Raw genomic sequence first — 17,969 nt, 5'->3', positions numbered from 1 at the left:
CTTCGGGCGGCAGTATACACCGTGAAGTTGTTTGCAGCCTGCCAGTAAACCCAAAACAGAAGAAGTTATGTCAGCGGCTCATTTGCGTAATCTTCCCTCAGGGAAAAGTACTCTGTTGTGAACGCGATTGGTACTTAGTGCCCTGGGGCAATAAGTGCCGGGGCACTAACTACAAAGCATGCGGTGTGAACGTGGCTAATGTGTAACTGATGTGATCCAGGAATACTTCATCCAGCACCGAAGTCCATAGGGACTTGGCTTGGGAAACGGAAGGTCACCGGTACGAGTCCCCGAAAGACCAAGTGCAACCGATGTGTCCCTGAGCAAGGCACCTTTGACGACACTGATACCCGGGCAGTACCTATTGCACCCCACTGCTCCTAACTCTAATAGAACTGCTCGGGTCTTGATAGATTGAGTGGGGAAGTTCATGAGATCTTTCTAGAGGGTCATCAAGAATAACTTTTATCCAATGACCTTTCCCCTCTCTGTCTGTGTCTGTGTATTCTCTTGTTCCGATTAACCCAGCCACATCTTTTTTCTTGTTTTGTATCTATATCTACACCGGGATCCGGAGTCGAGGCTGATCCTCTTGCTGTAGTCCTGTGTCTTGGATCCTCTATCCTGAGTTCTGGATTAAGTCGTGGACTTCGGGTCGTGGCTGAACCTGTCTCTGCGGTCCTGCCTTGGGTCTCGTCATGCTGCTTCCCTGAAGTCTTCCTCAGGATTGTAGCTGACATCCTCGTGGATTCATCTTCTTATTACAGACACATGCATTTCCTAACATTCGGTCTATATGCTGTAACATGTATTATCTCTTCGATTTACACACGGCATCTATTGCACGTCTGTCCGTCCTGGGAGAGGGATCCCTCCTCTGCTGCTCTCCCTGAGGTTTCTCCCATGTTCCCTTAAACTGTGGGTTTTCTCTGGAAGTTTTTCCTTGTACGATGTGAGGGTCTAAGGACAGAGGGTCTAAGGACAGAGGGTCTAAGGATAGAGGGTGTCGTTTTTCTCATACTGATATTCTGAACAATCTGTGCTGTTGTATTTGCTGTAAAGTGTCTCTACTGAAGGCTATTTTTATTATATGTACAGCACTTTGGCTCGACCAAAAATCGCTTATAAATGTGCTATATAAATAAAACTTGATTTGATTTGAACACTAGGATAGGTGAAATGCAGAATGAACATTTCCCCGTGGGACGATTCATGGTATATTCTTCTACATGTACACACTTCAATTGCTGTATTATTTACTCGAGGAACTTATACTATACCTAATTGTTTATTATATAATTGTTTTCTGCTACTTAATACCTCAACATTATATCTCAGAGAAATAAATGGAACTTTTTGTGGCACAATCTTTATTTTAAAGCTTATTTTAAAGATTCAGATTTTTGTACAAAATAAAATCAACTCGTAAATTATTTCGTATTTCAACAAAAAATAAACTACCAAGCAGCATAGCCAATAATGTTATTAAAAATAGCTCCAACTTTATCAGCTTGAATATTCAGGTGATGAACAAATTGATAAATACATAATTATAATATAAATATGATTTATTTAATAAATGAGTACTTTTACATTTGGTATTTAGATGTTAACACCGCAAAAAGTATAATAATTTGTAATATTTGTAGTCTTTCTATATCCCTGATAATCTTCAAAACCCTTTCTGGTTCTTTGAAGGCTCTATCCAGACTATCTTCTGGTTATTTTCTGAATCAATCCCTATTATCTCTTACAACAAGAAAAAACAACATCTTGGACATAACCGCAAGACTGTAACCTCTTCACATTCTGTGAAAATTGTGAGTCAATTACCAGCCATATCTCACACATTGCTGTTTTTAATCACTAATATGTGGATGACAGATGAACTGGATGATGTAACATGTATGCCATCTGCTGGAAAGAAGACATATCGCTCTGTTGGCATCGTTTGGACAACAAAAACAGAGTGAAGCTCTCATACCATAACCAATCTTTGAGTACAGACACCGTCCTGCAGAGAGCACACAGCCCAACAGCACGTTTTTGGTCTAGCATCATTTTACAAAACGTTTGCATTAAAACACTAAGACTAGCTGGTCCATTGTAAAGGTCAGTCCACCTTAAATGAGCAGTGGGTGATCAGCAGGTGAAAGGCAGGACATGGGAATTTGGTCCTGAGGAGATGTAACGATTATTAAACAAGAAATAGTCGAGTCAAGGGGTCAAAGAAATGAACATTCGTGATTATTAGCGAATCGGTTGCAGATGGGTGAAAACAGGCTTAGGGAGTAACGTATTACATGTAACGGCATTAGGTCATCAGGACACAAAATAGGAAAATGTATTCCCTTACAGTTACAGAAGCAAAAACACTCCGGTAACAGGTACATTTATGTAAAACAGGGCTCATTAACAGGATAGCAATGATACAAAACATTTAGAAATAAAGAACAATACGTTAATTCATCCTATATCTCTATATGGAAACTTGGAGCCCTCAATCCAAATAAAATGGTTAATCAACAGTCAGCGGTTAACGTATACATCAGAATGACAAAAACATTAAACATATTGTCCACTTATGTTGATAAAGATGGAGTACATTTAAGTCTTATATGGATGTTGTACAACAATGTTAATCCAGTCAGACAGATTTCTCTCACATGTGAACTGTCATAAGACTTATTCATTGTCCTCTCCATCAGCTTCTGTTTCCATGTGTTCATCTGAGCTGCTGATTGGAGGCTCTGCCTCTCCGTTATCCTCAGTTTGAATGTCATTAAGCTGTGAGGACTGACGACCAACACACTTGTGCCTTTGGAAATGACCACGCCATTTAGATATTTTGTCACAAACATTGCAGCTGTATATTTCCTCTCCTGTGTGGACTCTCATGTGTGTCTTTAAACTTCCACTCTGTGAAAAAGTTCTCTCACAAACTGAGCAGCGAAAGGGTTTCTCTCCTGTGTGGATTCTCATGTGTTGATTTAGATCTCTTCTTTGTCTAAAAGCTTTCTTCCAGACTGAGCAGCTGAATGGTTTCTTTTCAGCACTACGTCGGGGATCACTGACAGATTCTTGTCTAATTTTCAGTGAGTTTGAGCCTGAGGCAGGTTCTCTGGTCTCCTTCCAATCAGCACTGTGTTCAGCGTCAGGTTCAGAAGAGTCATCAGTGTCTTCAGAAGAGTCTCCAGTGTGGTCCTCAGTCTTTGGTTGTAAACTGCTCTCTGGATCTGAGTTCCTGGCTGGTTCTGGTCCTCGACAGTCATCTCCATCAGCTTCTGTTTCCATGTGATCAGTTTGTCTTTGATGAGGCTGTGAGGACTGAGGTTTCTCTTTATCATCTTCACTCTTCACAGGGTCAGGAGTGAAAGTGGACTTGGTGATATCTGCCTCCTCCAGCTCCTGAAGCTGCTCTCCCTCCTGACTGATCCTGAGTTCCTCCTGTTCCTGCTTAATGTGTGGGGGGGAATCTGGTTCCTCCTGGTCCAGACTGGTGCTCCACTCCTGCTGGTCAGGGGGAGGCTCTTCTTTAACCACCACCAGCTGCTGGACATCTGCAGGACACAGGAAACACACTGTTATATCAGTCTTGGACCTAGTCAATATAATTAGCTATGTTATTGAATTACAGTTTCCAGAGAAGAGAGGCCCATCGTCTCTTCTGCAATTATTAGGGGTGAGCGGAAGTGCAAAGAGGCCCTCCTCAGGATAATACAGTTACGTCTTGTTAGTTAGGTGGTTCATATCCTGACAGGGTATGAATTACACCTAAAGAGGTCATGAGATAATGACCTTTCGACATCTGGAACATATGTGGGTGTGTTGGCTAATGTAAGGGAAATTGTGTGTGCATTCATTAAAGCTGCTATATATGATGTGAAAGACTTGTACTCATTGGAGCATTACCACTATTGACTGCTTGTGTGCAAGGTAATGTTTTCCTCATTATTATTGATTGTTGTACAATAAAATAATAATTAATCAACTATATCTGTGTTTTATTGATTCCTCTCCGTTTAATTCTTTCCTTCTGTGAGTGCAGAATTGCCACAACAACACAGTCAGAAAAAATGGTCTAATTATGTTGGCTCAATTCACCTCATGTAGCCCAGCCCCTTTCCACTTACCGTTAAAAATGAAAAAGGGTTTTTTTCTGCTGGTTTAGCACTAGCCGCAATGTAAACAATGAATTGTATTTTGGATTGTTCACAGATACACTACGCCAGGGCTATTCAGGAATATATTGGAATGCATATATTGTGTTTAATTCAATAAAACAACTTTATTGATCTAAATGCTAAGTTGTGTAACGCAAGACACATCGAGAGCATCATTGCGAAAGGGAATGCAGCAAAATAATCGTTTTTTTTCGATTACGTTGTTTTCATAATCGTTGCAAGCCAAAATCGTGATAGAGATTAAAATACGATTAATTGCACAGCCCTAATTCAAACCTTATTTAAGTAAAAGTATGCAAGTATTATCAGAACATTTTATGGCACCCTCTAATGTCATAGTAGTGATGGTGCTGTTGAGATCTTCATAGTATCAAGTGAATACTTAAACGAAAGTTAGTTATAATCAAATATGATCAATCTTATTCTTGTATAAACCCATAATGAAAATGCTTCTTTATGGTTTTTGAATATGTATGGAAGAGCTTGACGCTCGTGAACTGTCAACAGGAGGGCGGGGGAGCCTCGCTGCGGGGAAGCAGTGTGTGGACCTGTCAGGGATGCTCCAATCGGATCGAGTGGGCGGGGCCTATGGGGATCTTCCATTCAAAGTTATGTTTAAAACTCAGTTAATGGGGCTCATTCATCACTGGCGCTTCCACCAACAACAACCAATATAATTGTTACATTGAAATGAAGTACATTATTCAAGTTTACATTAACTTTGGATAATAACATGGGAGAAATGAGCGGAAGCGCTCTCTTTTCCTCTCTCCCCTGACAGCCTGTCAGTATCTCATGCAGCTCACTGATCCAGTAATCAGTGACTTGACAGTAGTGTTGGGTATCGTTTGAATTTCCACGATTCTGATTCCGATTCCGATTCTAATTTTCGATTCCGGTTCTTAACGGTTCTCAATTCCGATTCTTTGAGGGGCAGGGTAAAAAAATGATACATGCTTCTTCCACCAAAAAAAATTACATTTATTCGAGAGACTTTTACACAGGTTAGTTTACAGTAATATTCACATTAATCAGTCTGTTTATATTCACTGCTATGTAACTGTAACCTGAGAAACACTGAAGCTACAACAGTGCAACAGTCCAACTTTTAAAGAACAGTTCTTGTTGAGAAAAACCAGCATATCTGCCTTCTCAGGCATACCGGGAAGAAATGTTTGAACATTTTAAAGCAAAATGCTTCAATCTGGTGCACTTTAAGCAGAATGACTAGAGACTAGATCTAGGGGGTACAACTCTAAACACCCATATGAAAAAGATCGGTTTACATTTTAATAATTAAATAAGTGTGAACATAACCAATAACCCATAGCTAATAACAAATACATGTATCATAGTTTATTTTTGTTGTTCATTCATATCTTATTTTACTTTATTATTTATGCATATTTTTGTATCTCTCCAGTTTAAAACGATATGTCTGGTTTACTGTCCTATAGTATACATTGGAATGATTTAAAACCTGTTTTATCCCAATAATTATAAAGGAGTGCCTTGGAAATATGTGTTTACATAAATTGTGATCAAGCCGTTTGAGACCCACTGAGATAACTTAGACTAAAGTGAACTATCTAAACCCTCAGAGTCCTTTACCTCACTGAGCTGTAGTTATCAGCCTCAGTCTGACTGGAGAGGACTCTCCCTCCACATCATTGTAGAAACATCTTCTTCTTCCGTAAGAGCAGCTAGCACCAGATGCTAATAACAACAGCGCGTACCGGTGCACCCTCCCTTTCTCCCTCGCTCACTCGCACTTTGGCTGTGAGCTGCGGGTGCCAGATAAGCCAACATCCCCCATTTTCATCACTTGCAGCGCCCATCGTACAGGGCAAATGAAACGTGTAACCGGGGTGAAAAGGGTGTTACATTTACTTAATTATGAATGTTGTTACATCAAGGCCGAAAATTAGGATGAGCACCAATGGTCAAAACATATTTTTTCCTCCCAGAGATGTCAGCGCAGCGCCTCCACAGATCTGGCGCCCTAGGCGAACACATCTATAACGCCAGTGCGACGGGCCGACCCTGGTCTCATGTTACGCTGTAGGAAGTGTGGGTACAACCATAGATATATATAAACCTATGATATAAACACGTGTTTATATATATATATATATATATGGGTACAACCGGGTACAACGCTACATTTCCGGCCGCAGTCATACAATAGGCTACGGAGAGCGGCGAGAAACATTTCCTCAGGCATCGAAAAGCGGAATCGAAATTCACATTTCTAAATAATGCCGTTGGAATCGAAATGTTGGTCTCGATACCCAACCCTACCCGACAGTGAAGAATAAATATATGTATAACTAGTTTAGCTTGTTCCAGAGGTAGATCAAATAACTAAGTGTGTTAGGTCTAACTCTTGTGCAGGGGCCTTCCACTTGGAAAAAAAATCGGAGACGGACGAGCTTTCGCCGCCGAGATATAAAATGTTAAAGTTTCGCGTAATTCGGGACAATTTCACCAGGGGGCGTAATGTCCACTGAGTGGACATCTTTGTCCATAAAGTGTAAAGAATAATATGTCAATATCACGTACATTAATGCATAGAGTGGTGTCCATGAAATAAACATTGCAAATAAGTGTTTAAAACGTGCGGAAAACTGTTTGAAATGTCGGGAAAAGTGAATACAGACCCAGAGCACAGGTGGTGCAACACATGACTTTTCAACCCAGGAATAAATGTTTGAAAGGGGGGGAAAGTATTGTAAATAGAGGGAGACTGTACTCAGAGAGCAGCACGCAGCACATGGCTTTTCAACCCAGGAATAAGTGTTTGAAATTGGGAGAGAGTGTACACAGAGAACAGGCTGCAGCAACTCACTTTACAATCCAGGAAAATATGGTTTAAATAGCGGTAGAAGTGATTTAAATACATGTCTATTATACATATTTTAAATGCACAAAATTGTGTCCATCCACTGCCATCATCCTGTACCAACTCATCATTATCCACTCCCATCATCCGGTACCAACTCATCATTATCCACTCCCATCATCCGGTACCAACTCATCATTATCCACTCTCATCATCCGGTACCAACTCATCATTATCCACTCCCATCATCCGGTACCAACTCATCATTATCCACTCCCATCATCCGGTACCAACTCATCATTATCCACTCCCATCATCGGGTACCAACTCATCATTATCCACTCCCATCAATCCGGTAACCAACTCATCATTATCCACTCCCATCATCCGGTACCAACTCATCATTATCCACTCCCATCATCCGGTACCAACTCATCATTATCCACTCCCATCATCCGGTACCAACTCATCATTATCCACTCCCATCATCCGGTACCAACTCATCATTATCCACTCCCATCATCCGGTACCAACTCATCATTATCCACTCCCATCATCCTGTACCAACTCATCATTATCCACTTCCATCATCGGGTACCAACTCATCATTATCCACTCCCATCATCCGGTACCAACTCATCATTATCCACTCCCATCATCCGGTACCAACTCATCATTATCCACTCCCATCATCCGGTACCAACTCATCATTATCCACTCCCATCATCCGGTACCACACATCATTATCCACTCCATCATCCGGTACCAACTCATCATTATCCACTCCCATCATCGGGTACCAACTCATCATTATCCACTCCCATCATCCGGTACCAACTCATCATTATCCACTCCCATCATCCGGTACCAACTCATCATTATCCACTCCCATCATCCGGTACCAACTCATCATTATCCACTCCCATCATCCGGTACCAACTCATCATTATCCACTCCCATCATCCGGTACCAACTCATCATTATCCACTCCCATCATCCGGTACCAACTCAACTGTGGTGTAATATTAGAATAACATTCAGCAATATATACTAAAATGTGTGTTCAGTTGTTGGTGAGTTTTTAAAAAAGAGGACAAAGTAACTAATTTTAACAAACTTTATTCACAGAAATATATATATATATATATATACATTGACACTTTATAACGGTATAGCATTGTTCACTCATCCAGCACAAGGGGACTGATTTGAACAACGCATTGCATATTTGCAAGTTGGTCACTGGCTTGTGCACTGGTAACAATGTCTGTATCGGGTGAAGTTGGTGCAGAGTCTGGCACCCTCTCTTCACCCATATCTGAGGGACTGTGTTCGGCCATTGCCTGTTCCCTCTTCGCTGCTCTCCAAGCGTTGAAGTTTAAGTAGAAGTCTTCGTCTGACATCTCTGACGAAGCATTGGGGGAGTTTTGGTAGGGAATGGGGATATGCTCCTCTCCAGAGCTGTCACTGTCAATACCCCCCAAATTGTCTTCACTCCCCCCTTCTTCATTGTCTGATGGTTCTTCTAATGCTGCTGCAGCTGCTTGCAGTGACTCTGTGACGGTACGTCCACACAGCAGCTTCAGAAGCAACTTCCACCGCTTCTCTGCCCATTGACTTTGAATGGGGATGACGTCGCTTTTCCCCGAACTGCATTGTGGGGGAGCGAAGCGAAGATTTTAAGGATGTCCAGGATCTCCAGGATTCAAAAGTTGAGCAATGTTCAACTTTTGAAGCCGAGCTGGAAGCGCCAGCCAATCAAACACGTTTATGCAAATCTGAGAGTAGAAGCTCTAGCCAATCAAACCGCGTGTAAGCAGGGAGAACCAGTTCATTTCCTCATATTCCAAACGAGAAATTACGGTAGCAAATCACCCGGTTCTTTACGGCCAGAACTATTAACGGGATACAAACCGGAGGAACCAGGCATGGAGGGAGGTGGCAGAGACAGTGGGGGAAACTGGTAGATTTTCGCCTGTTTGGGGAGTTTATATATATATATTGCTCGCATAAAATCCCCGGGTTTTTTTGCTTTGTATGTCGGGGGCGGGAGATTCATGTGATTGGTTGTTGGTCGCATTGCTCCTAAAAAATCCCCAAGCTGTCAGACACGCCCAGCTCCAAGATTTTTGAAAAGCTGCTGTGTGGACGTACCTTGAAGAGCAGCCGTATGTCCGCAGCCTCCTTCAAAGAAGGATTCTTGAAATAAAATGCGTCCGCAGTTGCAGTTTTGTGACATAAAATCACTCACTCTTTGGCGGTTGCCTGGATCCTGAAACCTCTTCGCATTATCTGCATGGAATGTGCGGAGGTCGGTGAAGTTAATGGGACCTTTTAGTCCCACATCAGCCCATGCCAACCTCAGGAAGTAGGCAAGGTTCCTCAACGGGTTCTTCCCCGCTGTGTATAGGAAGTAGCGGTTCTGGGTGCAGGTCAGCGTCTCCTTTATATCCAGCCACCTCTTCATCCATCCAAATTCTTCTATGGTGAGGTACAGCTGCGCTTCACCGAACACGTTGGCTTACCTGTTATGACAGAGGTAGAGAGCATCAATACAAGTATCAATCATGCACAACATGTTTATCACTTCCAGATTAAAAACTTTTTTTTTTTTTTTTTTTAATAAAATAGCACTCACGTAGATGAGGTAGCCAAAGCCAGTGCCAGTTGTCTCCGCCTTTCGGACCTCAGCATTGGTCATGTTCGAGTAGACCCCCGGACGGTGGCCATAGATGCAGCTCCAATGGAGGGTCAGGTACCCATAGAGCAACAGCCGGGTTGCGGTAGTCGGATTGCTGGCCATCACGTCCAGGAGCTGAGGGATGCGAGTAGTGGCCGCAGTCAAACATGCGATGATGTCTTTATGGCTCGGCAGACCTTCCATCTTGACCCGCTTCACCTGCATCTGGTGGACAACCACCTTCTTCCTCAGGGACTTCAGGATGGCAACAAGTTCCCGTTTTTTTACAGTCATGTCATTTTGGTTGAGCCTGCTCCCCTTGCATGACATGTATTTGACAAAGTGTGCTATATTTTTTATATAGAAGTCAGAGGTCGTGACCTGTAGGCTCGACTTTATCAGGCTCCGGGAACAGCTGTTGGCAAAGGAAAACGCATCAGTACATTGCGTCAATGTGGAGAACACACACAATGATGCCGACATCATGGACAGTTTTTGATGTTACTCACCCACGTATCAAATCTCTCTTAAAGAGCCAGTCAGACAGGCGCTTGAAACCGTGTGCCATGAAGGTTAGGAACGATTTCACTCGGCTTATCTTGGAGACTGCGTTTTCTTGGAGCCTCACTGTAGGGTCGATGCCCTCATAATGCTCCCGGTAGCCTTGCAGATACTCCTCTGTGAAACATAATACAGTATGTTAATGACAACACATTGTGTGTTACAGAAACTGCATTTGTGACATATTTAACACACTTACCCGTGATGGCAGGGCTCGCAGTTAACGATGTCTCGATGTCCCGGGGACCATACAAATTCCTACTGGGACACAAAACTATTTTGTCTGGGACTATTTCGGGACAGTGAAAAAAAAATTAAAAGTAAACTTCTAAATGGGTGTTATTTGCAAAGTCATTGGGCTGTCAAATAATAGAATGCATTCTACGTCATCCACTCTGCTGCTGACTGCTGCTAGACTCGTGCTAATGCAACGGTCACGACTTTAAAAAAAAGAAGAAAGAAATGCTGAGGTGGTTGAATAAACAGCCCCCTGATGCAAGCCCCAATTCTGCCGACTCCCGAAACGAAAACATCCCAAGTCCTGGTCATGATGCATCGTCTTCCACTGCACACCGTCTAACTGTAAGTTAGTTGTCTTAAGTGTCAACTAACGCTAGCAACTGAAGTGTGCCTTACAATGCATACAAACGTCCTAAAATGCGGTGTCATGTTCTTTTGAAGTTTGTGAAAATGATGTGAAATACAGTTGATCAGAATAAGAGGTGTAGCCGATCATTTTTGTATGTTCTTTGTCAGCCAGCCAGTGACCAGGCTAGAATCGTTAGCTGCAAACACATAAGGCATTTAGCTTTTCATCTTTTTTTAGTGTTTTCCTTTTTTTGGGTCAAGAACGTCAGTCAGATTGGGTGACGATTAGAAAGGGGGGGTCGCAAGGTAATTTTAGTTTGTCAATCAACTCTGGTATGAGAATAATGTGTCATGTTAAGAGAGAGTAATTTGTGCCTGGGGGGGGGGGGGGGACCATTGACAAGATAGAAGATCAATTTATATTCCTATAGTACTATTGACTTGTGAGGATAACTTTTTTATTTATTTTTTTTATTATCATTCCACTTTTATTGCCAGATAGAGGGTTCAGATCATAAAACACAGAGACCATACAACCATACCATATTGAATTGAAAAATACAAATCAGAATTCTTCAATGTTGACATGACAATAATAAATTAGTCTGGATACTGAAAAACAATAGAAAAATATGTCTTATAACAACTCTCTTCCCTTCTACTCTAGGACAGGCAACAGATCAGACTAATATTCATATGTTTAAAAGAATACGTTTTTAAACGTACATGGTGGACCAGAGTCTATGGTGTGATGATTAAGTGACAAAAAAGTATCAAATTATATGTATTCTGCATAATTGGGGGGGCGACGACACAAATTTAAATTTGGGACACTGCTGATTATATCCGGGACAATACAAAGTAGAATTCGGGACAGTTGGAAAAACACTGAGGAAAAAAGTTAATTTCGAGCCCTGCGTGATGCATGGGAATGTTATGTGCCGCATTATATCCCCCCGGCCCCTGCCGCTGAAACAGGGGGAATTTATGGGAGGGGAGGTTGACGAGGCCTCGGTATCTCAGGATGCAGGTTGTGAGGAGCTGGATACAGGTGTCTGTGCCTGAGAGGTATTTCTGCAGGAGGCAATGGGGGACTTGCTGCAAGAGGGAATGGGGGACTTGCTGCAGGGGGCAATGGGGGACTTGCTGCAGGGGGGAATGGGGGACTTGCTGCAGGGGAGAATGGGGGACTTGCTGCAGGGGGGAATGGGGGACTTGCTGCAGGGGGGAATGGGAGACTTGCTGCAGGAGGGAATGGGGGACTTGCTGCAGGGGGGAATGGGAGACTTGCTGCAGGAGGGAATGGGGGACTTGCTGCAGGAGGGAATGGGGGACTTGCTGCAGGAGGGAATGGGGGACTTGCTGCAGGGGGGAATGGGGGACTTGCTGCAGGGGGGAATGGGAGACTTGCTGCAGGGGGCAATGGGGGACTTTCTGCAGGAGGGAATGGGGGACTTGCTGCAGGGGGGAATGGGGGACTTGCTGCAGGGGGGAATGGGAGACTTGCTGCAGGAGGGAATGGGGGACTTGCTGCAGGGGGGAATGGGGGACTTGCTGCAGGGGGGAATGGGGGACTTGCTGCAGGGGGGAATGGGGGACTTGCTGCAGGGGGGAATGGGGGACTTGCTGCAGGAGGGAATGGAAGACTTGCTGCAGGAGGGAATGGAAGACTTGCTGCAGGAGGGAATGGAAGACTTGCTGCAGGAGGGAACTTAGGACTTGCTGCAGGAGGGAATGGGGGACTTGCTGCAGGAGGGAATGGGAGACTTGCTGCAGGAGGGAATGGGGGACTTGCTGCAGGAGGGAATGGAAGACTTGCTGCAGGAGGGAATGGAAGACTTGCTGCAGGAGGGAACTTAGGACTTGCTGCAGGAGGGAATGGGGGACTTGCTGCAGGAGGGAATAGGAGACTTGCTGCAGGAGGGAATGGGGGACTTGCTGCAGGAGGGAATGGGGGACTTGCTGCAGGAGGGAATGGGGGACTTGCTGCAGGAGGGAATGGGGGACTTGCTGCAGGAGGGAATGGGGGACTTGCTGCAGGAGGGAATGGGGGACTTGCTGCAGGAGGGAATGGGGGACTTGCTGCAGGAGGGAATGGGGGACTTGCTGCAGGAGGGAATGGGGGACTTGCTGCAGGAGGGAATGGGGGACTTGCTGCAGGAGGGAATGGAAGACTTGCTGCAGGAGGGAATGGAAGACTTGCTGCAGGAGGGAACTTAGGACTTGCTGCAGGAGGGAATGGGGGACTTGCTGCAGGGGGGAATGGGAGACTTGCTGCAGGGGGCAATGGGGGACTTTCTGCAGGAGGGAATGGGGGACTTTCTGCAGGAGGGAATGGGGGACTTGCTGCAGGGGGGAATGGGGGACTTGCTGCCGGGGGGAATGGGGGACTTGCTGCAGGGGGGAATGGGGGACTTGCTGCAGGAGGCAATGGGGGACTTGCTGCAAGAGGGAATGGGGGACTTGCTGCAAGAGGGAATGGGGGACTTGCTGCAAGAGGGAATGGGGGACTTGCTGCAAGAGGGAATGGGGGACTTGCTGCAAGAGGGAATGGGGGACTTGCTGCAAGAGGGAATGGGGGACTTGCTGCAGGAGGCAATGGGGGACTTGCTGCAGGGGAGAATGGGGGACTTGCTGCAGGAGGGAATGGGGGACTTGCTGCAGGGGGGAATGGGAGACTTGCTGCAAGAGGGAATGGGGGACTTGCTGCAGGGGAGAATGGGGGACTTGCTGCAGGGGGGAATGGGGGACTTGCTGCAGGAGGCAATGGGGGGACTTGCTGCAGGAGGCAATGGGGGACTTGCTGCAGGGGAGAATGGGGGACTTTCTGCAGGAGGGAATGGGGGACTTGCTGCAGGGGGGAATGGGAGACTTGCTGCAGGGGGGAATGGGGGACTTGCTGCAAGAGGGAATGGGGGACTTGCTGCAGGGGAGAATGGGGGACTTGCTGCAGGGGGGAATGGGGGACTTGCTGCAGGAGGCAATGGGGGACTTGCTGCAGGGGAGAATGGGGGACTTGCTGCAGGAGGGAATGGGGGACTTGCTGCAGGGGGGAATGGGGGACTTGCTGCAGGGGGGGAATGGGGGACTTGCTGCAGGGGGGAATGGGAGACTTGCTGCAGGGGAGAATGGGAGACTTGCTGCAGGAGGGAATGGGGGACTTGCTGCAGGAGGGAATGGGGGACTTGCTGCAGGGGGGAATGGGAGACTTGCTGCAGGGGGGAATGGGAGACTTGCTGCAGGGGGGAATGGGAGACTTGCTGCAGGGGGCAATGGGGGACTTTCTGCAGGAGGGAATGGGGGACTTGCTGCAGGGGGGAATGGGGGACTTGCTGCAGGGGGGAATGGGGGACTTGCTGCAGGGGGGAATGGGAGACTTGCTGCAGGAGGGAATGGGGGACTTGCTGCAGGGGGGAATGGGGGACTTGCTGCAGGGGGGAATGGGGGACTTGCTGCAGGGGGGAATGGGGGACTTGCTGCAGGGGGGAATGGGGGACTTGCTGCAGGGGGGAATGGGGGACTTGCTGCAGGGGGGAATGGGGGACTTGCTGCAGGAGGGAATGGAAGACTTGCTGCAGGAGGGAATGGAAGACTTGCTGCAGGAGGGAATGGAAGACTTGCTGCAGGGGGGGAATGGGGGACTTGCTGCAGGGGGGAATGGGGGACTTGCTGCAGGAGGGAATGGGGGACTTGCTGCAGGAGGGAATGGGGGACTTGCTGCAGGAGGGAATGGGGGACTTGCTGCAGGGGGGAATGGAAGACTTGCTGCAGGAGGGAACTTAGGACTTGCTGCAGGAGGGAATGGGGGACTTGCTGCAGGAGGGAATGGAAGACTTGCTGCAGGAGGGAACTTAGGACTTGGACTGCCTCTCTTTCGTTGACTCTCTCCGGGGTCGTTTCTTTAGATACACCGGCTCTTGTTCCTCCCCATCCTCTTCATCGGACTCATGCATGTCCTTGGCCCTCTGTTCCCTCCTATGTCTCTTATGTTTTATCCTCTGCTGCAGCTTGCAGCGCAGGGATTTCACCTCGGCAGCATATCTGTCCCTCTGAGCCCTCATTGTGTTGGCCTCCATCCTCCATTCATTACAGTCTGGGTTGTCACATTCAATCTCTGGGGACAAGGGTGGAGATTGTGACAGGACCTCATCATCCACAGTGTCCACATCCCAAGAGGAAATAATTTCTACTGTGGGGTTTGTCAATCGGAGTTCACGAAGGTCTCGTTTTGCCACTTGTATTTTTACTTTATTAACAACCACATGCATTTCCTCCCGGGACAGCTCAACGTGGTCTTTGTCCAAGTGGCGGTCCAGCCTTGTCCCGATGTACTCACATCCTGCAATGATGCAGGGATGGAGCCTAATGTTTGTTCGTCCATTGGCCATCAACAGAATAATTCTTCTTTCATCTGCATTACGCATATTATGATTCCTCTGCAGGTGCTTGCTCAGGGCGCGGTAGGAACTCTTACAGATCGGACATTCGCTCGCCATCCCATCTGTAAGGATGAAACATATTGTTTGTTTAATCCATTGAATAGATATAGGTGATGTATATCACGTCGGTGGGGGGCTCCACCTTCATTCCAACAAAGGACCACGGGTCTCAATTCATAGTACCTGGTGATCAGAGTCACAGCACGGACACGAGGCATAGCATTTCGGTACCGGGAAGTGTACCCAGTAGAATGCATAGAACCGCATGCAAAGAAGGAAACGTGAAAAGACTCAAGAAAATGGCACTCAGCTAACTGGAGAGACCCCATGTCAAATCTCTCCAGGTTACAGTTGTCCCATTTAGGCACTCGTTAGGTGGGCAGAGATCCCTGTCCTCCAGGCAAGGCGGGGGCCAAAACTGGGTGAAATTGACCAAAATGTTAAAATAAATTAAATAATTCATCCATGGAAAGATACATGAAAGTAAAAAAAAGTTTCTGAAAATAGTGCATCATAATGTGGGTAAAAAAATATTTGCATTTGATCTTTAAGAGCATTCCATGGAATAAAAGTATATCTGAAGTGAATTACCTACCCCACCTTTAAGAACAATGTGGAAATTACATTCATTGAAGTAGGCTATCAAGGCATTGCTAATTCCTGGCTACATATTTCACAGATTCTGCGTAATAATGCCCTGCCCCTGCATCGTCTATTTCAATCTTTTTAGCAGATTTTGCGTTTTTAGTGAGAAAGAATTCCGAGATACTTTTTTGTGCCATGTCAGTTACTCGTCACTTGTGTTGTGCGTCACGCTAAAAGACTAAAAACTAACTAAAAAAAACATATATATTTGTGTTCTTCCCTGAAGCTAAATAATGTATTATATAGTTTAAAATTAGCATTTGAATAATAATATAAAATATATCTCAGGCACAATGAAATGTAATCAAAAAATATATATCAACAAATGAAATGTGCAGGCAGAGGAGCTCCGCCTGCCTGACGCTAGGGGGTGCTGCAGCGCCCTCAGCACCCCCCTTCCAGCGCCCCTGGTCTAAAGTGTTATTAATGTGATAATAAAGTGTTACTGAAGAGTTTAAAGTGTTAATTAAGAGTAAAGGGAACATACCTTCTCTGTGTATCCGAAGCGGAGCCTGTGAAACAGCGTTCGGTAGTTTCGGTAGTTTCTGGAGCCTCTTGTTCTCCTCTTTGGAAAGAAACAGCTCCTTCTCGAGCCTCTTGTTCTCCTCTTTGGAAAGAAGCAGCTCCTCCTCAAGCTCTGCTATAGTTTGTTCAAACAGAACAAATATCTCTTCAGAAGCAGCAGTGACTTCCTGCTTCTTCAACGACAGCAGCATTTGGTCTTTACTCATGTTTCCTAGATCACCTTTCCCAGCAGACTCCGTTAAACACACCGTTTCCTGCTCCGTCAAACTCTCAATCTGACTAGTGTTGCTCACGTGTTTCCAGCTAGCATGCTAAGCTAGCTCCTATAGTCCGAGGTAAACGCTCCAGAAAAAAGAGCACAGAGTCCGTTCAGAGTTTTATCCAGACACACAGATGATTGGATCAGTAGAGCTGGAGGCTCGAGCTCACACACACTTTCTCAGGAACACAGAGAGAGAACCGAAGCGACGAGACGCCACATGCAGGGCTGGAGTTAAGGGTGACTGTGAGGCAATGGAAGCTGAAACTCCCACAAGGAGGGTCTGAGCTCACGGATGCAGTGACATCATACTTCTTCTTCTTCTCTTGCTTTTGGCGGATTGCAAACAACTTAAAAGGTGCATACCGCCACCTACTGTACATGAGTATGAATCATCACATCATTCCCACTCTTTAACTTATGCTCTAATAACAAATAAAATAAAAATAAATAAATCAATAAAACCATGAAATAAATAAAGCAAAAAACAAATCTATGTTCTTTCCTGTCCTAATGTTAAATTATTTTTCCTACCCCAGTTTCACTCAAGAATTTAAACAGTGCCTTTCTGGTAGCTCTTACTCCCTCTCCTTTTGTTCCCAAAACACCAACCACACCCCACTCCCTCTCTGCCTCTAACACTTTAGCCTTTACTTGTTCTCTTTCCGCTTTATAGATGTCACAATGTAACAATATATGTTCCACATCTTCTTTTACTGCACAGTTCCCACACTTCTCACTGTCACTTTTCCCCATGATATACAGCGTACTATTCAAAGCTATGTGAGTCAGGCCCGGACTGGCCATCGGGAGCACCGGGAGGTTTCCCGATGGCCTGGCCTGCTGAGTGGCCTGCTGGCCTGAGGATTTTTTTTATGTAGCTATGTATTGTGAACGCAACGCTGCGCAAATGTGGGTCTGACTCTGCCTCACAGAGGGTGACTGGCTGTCTACATGATGTGGCCTGCCGACATGGCCACTTTCATACAGACCATACTCGATTGGTCTCTGTGTGTCATTCAAGCTCGGGAGGGTGTGTGTGTATGTGTGGCGCGAGTGAGCGCGAGTGAGCGAGAGAGAGCAAGCGCGCGCACCGGTTACAACTTACATGTAGGCTATTGTGGTGACACGTTATGGGACATAATTCACCTCTCTTATTGTGTTGCCACACGGACCCTTTAGTGGGAACACCTGTAGAGTTAGCCCTCATTCCTGCTAGCTCGTTAAGCAGAGCAGACGATGTGTT

At 45.6% G+C, this 17,969-nt stretch overlaps 2 protein-coding genes across 2 annotated transcripts in view; both read right to left on the bottom strand.

The window, feature by feature from the left end:
• LOC117453948 (uncharacterized) overlaps positions 1-17,969 on the bottom strand; it is a 159,581-nt gene that overhangs the window by 109,482 nt on the left and 32,130 nt on the right. The gene's annotated exons all lie outside the window — the stretch shown is intronic.
• On the bottom strand, positions 14,625-16,957 carry LOC117454349 (uncharacterized). The gene is made up of 2 exons (XM_034093562.2): positions 16,427-16,957; positions 14,625-15,356 (listed from the first exon to the last, which is right to left on the bottom strand). Exons 1-2 carry the CDS (start codon positions 16,668-16,670, stop codon positions 14,707-14,709), a joined length of 894 nt encoding a protein of 297 aa, XP_033949453.1. The 5' UTR covers positions 16,671-16,957; the 3' UTR covers positions 14,625-14,706.

This window comes from Pseudochaenichthys georgianus, chromosome 10 (assembly GCF_902827115.2).
Source record: "Pseudochaenichthys georgianus chromosome 10, fPseGeo1.2, whole genome shotgun sequence".
Lineage (NCBI taxonomy): Eukaryota > Metazoa > Chordata > Actinopteri > Perciformes > Channichthyidae > Pseudochaenichthys > Pseudochaenichthys georgianus.
This window is presented reverse-complemented; position numbering and strand designations above follow the sequence as displayed.

Excerpts from the sequence above, each read along its gene's own strand:
- LOC117454349 (XM_034093562.2), bottom strand. The coding sequence starts at position 16,670 with ATGAGTAAAGACCAAATGCTGCTGTCGTTGAAGAAGCAGGAAGTCACT. Across the intron at positions 15,357-16,426 it reads GCTTCGGATACACAGAGAAG|ATGGGATGGCGAGCGAATGT; the intron begins GTATGTTCCCTT and ends TCATCCTTACAG.